The sequence below is a fragment of the Thamnophis sirtalis genome, unplaced genomic scaffold, assembly GCF_051295495.1.
Source record: "Thamnophis sirtalis isolate CommonGarterSnake01/CBP01778 unplaced genomic scaffold, rThaSir2_p1.2 scaffold_3, whole genome shotgun sequence".
In the NCBI taxonomy this organism is placed as follows: Eukaryota; Metazoa; Chordata; class Lepidosauria; order Squamata; family Natricidae; genus Thamnophis; species Thamnophis sirtalis.
The window spans coordinates 38,834,660-38,843,956 of record NW_028261383.1 but is presented as its reverse complement, the minus strand read 5'-3'; the positions used below and the strand labels follow the sequence as shown (position 1 = coordinate 38,843,956).

The window sequence follows — 9,297 nt, the reverse complement described above, 5'->3', positions numbered from 1 at the left end:
CAAGAAAAACCCCCATTTCTGTGTGGCCTTCAAAAACCGCATAAGAATCTGAAAATTCACTTGCTGAGTATAGCAATCCGATATTCATTAAGTTAAGATGGGGAAAGATCTTGATTACAGCTAATGCATCTAAACTGATCTTCAGCTTAGAGCAGTGATGGTGAAACTATCGTGTGTCAAAGGTGACATGCCATTTTTTTGATGGCATGCTGGCATTCACCATACCCAACATCTATTCTTGATACCACGTCTCATTTTCAAGGCATTTATGCTTTACCATGTTTAGCAGTACTACTGAAAGATTAAGCAGATTTATTTTCTTCCAACATCAATGAAATTCTATTGACATTTTAATAAAAATATGAGTATATTTCAGACTACATCAACTCTTCTACACAATGACATTGTCTGCATAGGAACAAACACTGACACATACTTGACTTTAAAAATGGATTACTAATAATCCTTAAAGTGCAATTTAAGATTTTCAACAAATCAGAAAAATGACATTTTTTCACTAAAACATTAAACTTATGTAGGTTTTTTTTAAACACCCCAGCCCAATAATAAATCATACATTGAGGTTAAATTTGAATTAATGGAAACCCTGCATAAGTAAGTAGCTTGATATCCAATTTAATCTCAAGTCTAATGGCATAATTTAATGCCCTCTTTCTAAATTGAGTCGCATTGGGAGCTGTACTTCTAAACTTTGAATAATCCATGGATTACCTGCGTTTTGCAGGACAAAAAAATATATCAGCATTGCCATATTTTCCAACATTGCTAAGTAACTTAGTACAGTACAGCTAACATCAATGGGCCGGGGTTTATAATTCATCCTTTTTGAAAAGCAAGCCTCAGAATTTAAATGGTCACTCTATCAGAAGAAATAATATCCATCCCAAGAAAGATTCCACCAAAAAGAAATCTCTACATGGGATCTTTTCACCCTTCAACACAAGCCAAAGACTCTGATCATAGTTATTCAATTATATTACTTTAGGGGGGGGGGAGTTTGAAATGACTAAACAAAGAGTGGCTAGGTCAAATGATTACAGGAAAGACTGGTTCTGAGAACAGAAATAGAAAATATATCCAATTTGATTTGTAAACAACTTCAGCTGATTCTGGGAGCACTGTGGTCATAGGTTTCTCTTTTCTTCAAAGCTGCTTTTTGGAAATTCTGAATGGAACTGAGTAAGGCGCTCCTGTTTGTGCTGTTCACAGGCTGCAGCTCAGGGGGAGTTGGCACATCCACGTTAGGAGGAGGACCAGGAGCTGGTGGTGGTGGTGGTGGTGGTGGTGATGGAATTGTTGAGGCACCTGCTAGAAAGAGAAAGAAAGAGTTCAAGAGCTGAACTTGAAGGAAATGCTGCTGGCAAATGATGGATAACAGAAGCATGATCTGGAGAAGCTCAATACACACAAAAAAGAGAGGTAGGAAATCACACATGGTAAAAGTAAAAAAAATGGTTTAAAATGAATAACGGCATACTGCAGAAAAGTGCAAGTTTTTTTTTTAAAAAAATCAACATTCTGTACAACTATTAATGACCGGCAACCCTTAATATGGTGAAAGTTTTGTGAACTCTTTAGAACTATCCATAATCATGCAGTGGTATAATCTACACAATGTTGTCAAAAGCTTTATCTGAGGCCCATTAAGAGATAAGAGATTCTGGTTAAGTACTAACTCTACCCAGTCTTTGGTGGCATCTCTTTTAGCAGTAATGTTTCAATGCAAACATTTCTGTACCTGTTGATCAATCCATACATTTCTTGGAAGTATTTTAGTCTATTCCTTTTGTTTAAAAGCTTTTAACTAATTGATATTATTTGACTGTCATGCATGAATTATTCACTTCACTTGTCCTACATTTCAATTGAGTTCAGTTCAGTTTCTTTGACCATCCATTCATATATATGAATGGCTTCAGCCTTTCTACTGTAGATTTATTTATTTACGATAGGTGTCCTGTTGCCATGGCCCACATTTTTAAAAATCTTCAGTCACAGACAGGTATTCTGACATTCTCCTGTAAAATTTGCTGCCACGATTCAGAATTCCTTACTCTCTCACTACTTGCACACCTTCTGACTGATCATACGTAGGTTACAATACTGTTTGATTATGGATCTCTATAAAGTGTTCATAAACTTTCATCACTGAAGGAAGAATTTCACACCTGATCCCATTATTAGTCAGAAAAGCTAAGCTATAAGATGGTACATTGTAGATATCAAGTTTTTAGGGTGCATCCCCTACTTTAATACCATTTGATAACAACTTGCAATTCAAATTCAGAATAAACTAACTTGATCTGTTTCCAATTTTAAGTAGATATTTGCGTAAGGCTAAGTATCTCAACTACTATTAACTGTATAACATTTGATTAATAAAAGCAGATCTTCCTGTATTAAAATTGGCAGGTTTTCCTCCATAAACCTATGAGTCAGTTCTTACAAAAATAATTATTAAATTAAATTAAATTGCCACCAATCTCACTATCAAGTTACTTTGGGCAGCTTCCAGTATCATAAAACCATGTTGTAAGGAAAAATATGAACATTATGTGAACACATTTGATTTACATTTGATTCAGGGCAGTGTTTCTCAACTTCAGCAACACAACTCTTTTAAGAATTCTGCAATCTAAAGTCCACACATCTTAAAGTTGTTCAAGTTGAGAAACACTAAGAGGATTTGTGAAGAACAAGGATTTATTCCAAAATATTTTTTATAGAAAACTGTTTCCAAGGTGTAACATGTTCAAACCCATGAATCTTTGTCTCAGTTTGGGAATATGAGACCAGCTAGGTAATTTTCAGAATGAACTTTAAAAAGCGGCTCCATTGCTCAGGAAAGAGATTATTCAAGTATAATATCAAAGCTTTAGGACTTTTCATGAATTAAAGATGAACTGAATTATCTTCATGAGAAAATTAAAATATGTACAGTAGGTCTGTTTAACAATAGAAATCTGGGGAGAAAATCTTCTATCAGTTACATTCTCCTGAACATGAGAATACAAAAATAATTCAGAGTGGACAGATCACCCAATTAACTAAAGGAGTTTCCTATAGATGGCACGCGTGCTGGAAGTGACACACAGAGCCATCTCTCCGGGCATCTGAGCTGTCGCCCATTGCTCTTACGGGTTCTGGTGCACCAGCCAGCTGGTCTTCATGTGTGCAGGAGCGCCGGAAACTGGGAGAGCAGCTGTTAGTGCGCTTGCGCACGCCTGGCGGCTGTTCTTCCTGTTTCCAGTGCAACCTGGTCTTCCAGCTTCTAGCACGTAAGCACGTATGAAGACCAGCTGGCTGGTATGCATGCATGAGCCGGAAACAGGAAGATCATTTTCCTGGCGTGCACATGTGCACCGGGCGGCTGCGCTTCTGGTTTCCTGTATGTGCGCACGAGCTCCCATTTCGGCACGGTGTCAAAAAGGTTTGCCAACACTGCTGTACATCCACTCTTTCTTAAAGTGGCTCTTTCTAAGGCATTATAATGGCAGGGTGAAGTAGTTAAGACACCAGGGCAGAAACCAGGAGAGTGTGAGTTCTAGTCCCACCTTTGACATGAAAGCCAGCTGGATAACTTGGGCCAATCCCCCCCCCCTCTAAGGCCAAATATACCTCACAGGCTTGTTGGTGGTGGGAAAATAGGTGGAGGAAGGAATAAAAGGCACATTTGCAGCCTTGAGTTATTTGTAAAAATAATAAAAGCAGGATAAAATATCTTTAAAAATTTTCCTCAGTAGAGAGACTAAGTCCTGCCAAGGTACTTTGAAGCAGGCTTGGTAAAGCAGTGCTGTATTTAGGTGCTCATCATCCCAACTGCAGTAACTTTTCTGTTACATGAGCCAAATTTGATCAACCTGGTGAGTATGGTCAGTGACTCCATCTTTTTAAAAAGAGGGCTTGAAGTGCAACCTCAGGTAAATGCTTTATGAAAGTGAAGGCTCTTGCTGATACCGTATTTTTTGAACTATAAGATGCACCGGTGTATAAAACGCACCAAGGTTTTGAAGAAGTAAGGAAAACGTTTTTGTCCTCTCTGGCCCCCAGGAGCACACTGCAGGCTTCAGCAGGGCTGGGGGTGGCAAAAACGCCATTTTTGTGAAAAATGGGTGGAAAATGGACCATTTTTCACAAAAACGGGGACATTTTTGCCTTGCCCCAGGCCTGCTGAAGCATGCAGAATGCTTCTGGGGGCTGGGGAAAGACAAAAATGCCTCCATTTTGGCAAAAAACAGCCTATTTTTCACAAAAATGGGATGCAGGACTGGGGCTTTCGGAGGCCAAAAATGGCTGTATTCGGTGTATAAAACGCACCAACATTTCCACGTTCTTTTAGGGGGGGAAAGGTCCGTCTTATACTCCGAAAAATATGGTAATCATTAGAGTGTGAATTCTGAGTTAGGACAAACTACATAGGAAGAAATAAATGCTGTAATAAAAGTTGACTAAGTATATAAGATGCTCAAAGTACGAATTCAAAAGAATACGAACTGGAACTCAGTGCCAAGTTATACTGGTCACAAATAACAGTCCAATGAATTGTAGCTATTCCATCATTTTCCAGTTATATGATGAAGTTATTGGGGCATCTATTTAACTTTGGTCTTACACAGATGATTCCTTTACTAACCCTGATTTTATTCCACAGACAGTTTTTTTCCAGCCCAAAGCCTGAATGGCCTTTATCAAGTGAAAAATGAAAACAGTTGAGGGACCCAAAAGCTATTAACTCTAGTGACATTCTGTTGCTATGCTTTCCATTAGCCAATTTGACCATTTCACTAGTGAACTGTGCATGGAGTTCCCATCAGAAACAAAGGTTGCCATGGCTTCACCAACACTGAACAGCACATCCTTACATGTGATGTTTTTTTATAAAAGTAAAATGTTCCTCTATATCATTGAAGCAATAGTGGGATTCAAATTTGCTTGATGGGCGTGGCAGGTGAAGGATACTATAAAATCTCCATTCCCTCCCCACTCCAGGGGAAGGTTACTGCAAAATCCCCATTTCCTCCCGATCAGCTGGGACTCGGGAAGCAGAGAATAGATGGGGGGGGGCAGTCAGAGGTGGTATTTACTGGTTCTCCGAACTACTCAAAATTTCTGCTACTGGTTCTCCAGAACTGGTCAGAACCTGCTGAATATCAGCTCTGCACTGAACCCAAGGAATACTCTTGAACCCCACCCCAAAACAAAAACTCCCAAAAGCTAACACTGCTCCATTGACCCTAGAATATCATCCCAGAAACCATGTTTGATGTTTAGTTCCTTTAAATCTATGCCCTTTCTCTCCTTAATAAAGGAGTGCATCTCTTTGCTTTCAAGATGTAATTTGCCTTCATGTGGAAAATCAGCCCTACAGCAAAAATATTCCCCCAAGTATCTTACATAACTCCTACAATATCAGCAAACAATATGTTTACTTGAATATGGTAGCTGGAGGTACCTGAATGTTCTCTCGTTACATAATGCTCATGTAAATAAATGAACTGCTCAGGCTGCTAAATAGGTTGGGTGATCTGCTATTCCTAGCTACCATTACATCTAAAATATTTTTCTAAACGGAGAGAGCATGTACTTAAACAGCATTTTCAATTATTTATTTGCCCAGTTACTTCATAAAGACATTAAAAACATCAATAATTCAGGCTAGATCTATTTAAAAAAAGTTTAAAACTGCAAATTTTTATTTGCTCCATAATTGGTAGGGCTAAAATACCGCTAGATGGACATACTTCCAATGTTCCTATATCCCTAAATTAGTGAATATTTTGTATTCCTTCAAGAAGCAACTTACTTAGCTGATAGGAACTTCCCAGTGTCGCTCTGCTAGTGGTACATTCAGTAAAACCTACTATTCTTCCTACATGGAAAAATAGGAAATACTCTGATGGGTTAAGTTAGGTTAAGAAACACTGCTTGCTTGAAATGAGCTACTAAAGGGGCTTTTTACCCAGTATTGCTTCCTCATTTTATTCCACTATGGAAATTTCTTAATTTAATTATTTACCTTTTTACTATGGTGTGGTATGATTTATCTTTTCTATGTGAAACACCAAAATATACAGAGTTATCCTTGAAACCTGGTCCTCCATCTTTATATCAGACATTTTATACCTTTGGATTAATATTTTAAAAAGTTTAACAGAGGAAAAGCTTCTTGGAAGTTTTCTTCCAGTTTTTTTTTTCTGTTGTAATTCCCTAGGCTCCTCTTTTGTTTTACAATTGACTAGGGAAAAACATTGTTTTTAAAATGCTAGCAGTGTATAGTACTGCTTGGTTATATGCTTATTTGAAGAAAACATCTACTTCAAATTGCTTGAATATTGGATAATCCTAATGCTAACAAACCTGAGGAGGAGTTTAAAAAATGTTTTCTCAAAAAAATAAATATTTCAAGGATTTGTTTAATAGTAGCAGGTGCAACTTTGATCCAGGGAGGAGGAGGAGGAGGAGGGAAAATTTTCTGCCTTTTAACATAATTTAGAAAATTATTAAAATCAATATTTCATATTTTTTCCTTTCAGCATCGATATTCTCATACTCTAACATATCATTTTTAAAAAGGGACATCAATATTTACTTTACCGAGAATTCATGTTCAAAATGGCGCATGCTCTACTGAAGACAGAAGAAAGGAAGAAGAAAGACAGGGAAAAAAGAGCACAACAGTCAGTATTCCAGCATTCGATTATATCCATTCAACAACAAGAGAAAAGAAATACAGATATAAGTAGCCTGATATACAGGACCCAATGCACATAATTGCATTAATTGGTCTGCTGATGTGTTTGCCTTATCCATAGGTTCAAACAGGTACTTGTGACAAATACAATAACATCAGACACATTCAAAAATTTTAAACATTAAAAATTGCAGTGAACATATTAAGCTACTTAATATGATTGAACTATCTGTCCACATTGCCCTGATTTGTCCATTCTGATTGGCAGAAATTTCCCACAATCTCCGGAAAATTGGGTTTTCCTCTGCCTTTCAAACTGGCGATGCTAAGAACTGAATCTAGAAAAAGAACATAGGCTCTATAATTCTGCTATGAAATACAGTTTCTGTATTATCAGAACTACTATAAAAAATATGAGGGTGTGATGGCTCAGTGGTTAAAGATGCTAAGGCTGTCAGCCGGAAAGCTGACAGCTCGGCTTCAAATCTTGAGTGCCAAGCAATGTGGTGAGCTCCACTTACTTGCCACAACTCCTGCCCACCTAGCAGTTCAAAAGCATGGAAATGTGAATAGATAAATAGGTACCACTTTGGTGGGAAGGTAACAACGTTCCATGCATCTTGGCGTACAGCTATGCTGGCCACATGACCACGGAAATGTCTTCGGACAATGCTGGTTCCCTTGGCTAAGAAATAGAGATTAGCACCACCCCCTCAAGTCAGATTTGATTGGAAAGGGGGAACCTTTACCTTTACTATAGAAATACTCCGCCAAACTTAATTGTGAAAAAGCTACATCCTTATAGCCTGTCTTGTCCAATTCAGACCTGGAAATAAGATGCCTTGAGGAGGTATCACGAATAAACAACATTGAAATTGGAAAATAAGGTGAAAAAATACACAAATGAGGTAGCCCTCAATTCACAAAAGTTTACATTTTTAGTGACCATTCAAATTTACATAAGCCCTAAAAAAAAGTGACTTATGACCATTTCCCACACTTGCGACTTTTGAAGCACCCTCATGGTCACATGATGAAAATTCAGACATTTGGCAACTGGCATGTATTTATGATTGAGAGATTGAGATTTGTTTTATTTATATGCCGCCCTATTCCCAACGGGACTCAGGGCGGCGAACAACTCAAGGGGGAAAGGGAACACAAAATACAATACAAGCAATTAAAATAGCCAACAAACACACAGGTCGAGAGGGGAAGGGAACTCATCAACCCCAGGCCTGCCGACACAGCCAGGTTTTAACGGCTTTTCGGAAGGCCTGGAGACAGGTGAGGGTCCGAATCTCTGCGGGGAGTTCGTTCCAGAGGGCCGGAGCTGCCACAGAGAAGGCCCTCCCCCGGGTAGTAGTCAGATGGCATTGGCTGGTAGACGGAACCCGGAGGAGGCCAACCCTGTGTGATCTAATGGGTCTTTGGGAGGTAATTGGCAGCAGGCGGTCTCTCAAGTACCCAGGTCCAATACCATGAAGGGCTTTATAAGTGACGACTAGCACCTTGAAGCGTATCCGGAGACCGATCGGTAACCAGTGCAGCTCGCGGAGGATAGGTGTAACGTGGGTGTACCGAGGTGCACCCACAATCGCTTGCGCGGCTGCATTCTGGACGAGTTGAAGTCTTCGAATACTCTTCAAGGGCTGCCCCATGTAGAGCGCATTGCAGCCTCCCGGGGTCACACAATCTCACCTTTTCTGACAAGCAAAGTCAACAGGGAAGCCATATTCACTTAACATCTGTGATAGTAACTTACTTAACTATCTTAAAACTGCAGTGATTCACTTAACAACTGTAGCAGGAAAGACTGTAAAATGGGGCAAAAGTCACTGCCTTGCTTAGCAATGGAAATTTTGGGCTCAATTGTGGCCGTACGTAAAGAGGTCCACTCCATATTTTACTGTACATAAAACGTCCCAATGATACTGGGTTGCTTAAAATCTAATAACTGGCATTTTTCATCCTTGTTAATTAATGATAGTAATCCTTATCAATCAGTACAATCTCATTCTACTCAAGTGGGAATTAATCAGAGTAACTGTGCAAGTAGCAGTTATTTCTATATTCTCACCTTATTAGTGATATACAGACAGAAACCTATTTTTACACAGTTGCTGTCTCAGGCTAAATCAGCAAGTGTCTGTAACAAAATTATCTAAGATATGGCACTACTGATCTCCATCACTAGATGTCAAAGTAAATTTACAATGCAAACAGCCTCAAAGAAACGTAAGACAGGCAATGGATTCATGTTACTGTGATCAAGTGGGGAACTTAAATACTAAGTTACTGTACTATTCTGTAACTGTCAGAATAGATGTCATGGGTTAATCATATGAAAGCATTCTCTCATTCATTCTCTAATTTGTCTCTCTGTAATGCTTTGTGCAGCCACACTTGAAAGTAGAGAAAAGAAAATTTTGCAACCAAGATAAAAACCATGTAGTATAACATGAATATGGTATGATTTATATGTTACTATTGGGTTCAATGGGATTTACTTTTGAAGATCGCAGCTAAGTTCAAGCTTATCTGATTTAAGCAAGATACTGTATATACTCAAGTATAAGCCTAGT

At 38.6% G+C, this 9,297-nt stretch overlaps 1 protein-coding gene across 13 annotated transcripts in view; it reads right to left on the bottom strand.

The window, feature by feature from the left end:
• Window positions 1-289: 289 nt before the first annotated feature.
• PXK (PX domain containing serine/threonine kinase like) overlaps window positions 290-9,297 on the bottom strand; it is a 53,556-nt gene continuing 44,548 nt past the window's right edge. For 3 of the 13 annotated variants that reach the window (XM_087708755.1, XM_087708756.1, XM_087708759.1), the window contains exon 18: window positions 290-1,329. In XM_087708755.1, coding sequence (XP_087564881.1) covers window positions 1,121-1,329 — 209 coding nt within the window. In that variant the 3' untranslated portion in view covers window positions 290-1,120. Of the gene's footprint in view, window positions 1,330-6,615; window positions 6,649-9,297 lie in introns of all 13 variants that reach the window. The other 10 variants (XM_087708761.1, XM_087708765.1, XM_087708763.1 and 7 more) reach the window with 5 other exon arrangements.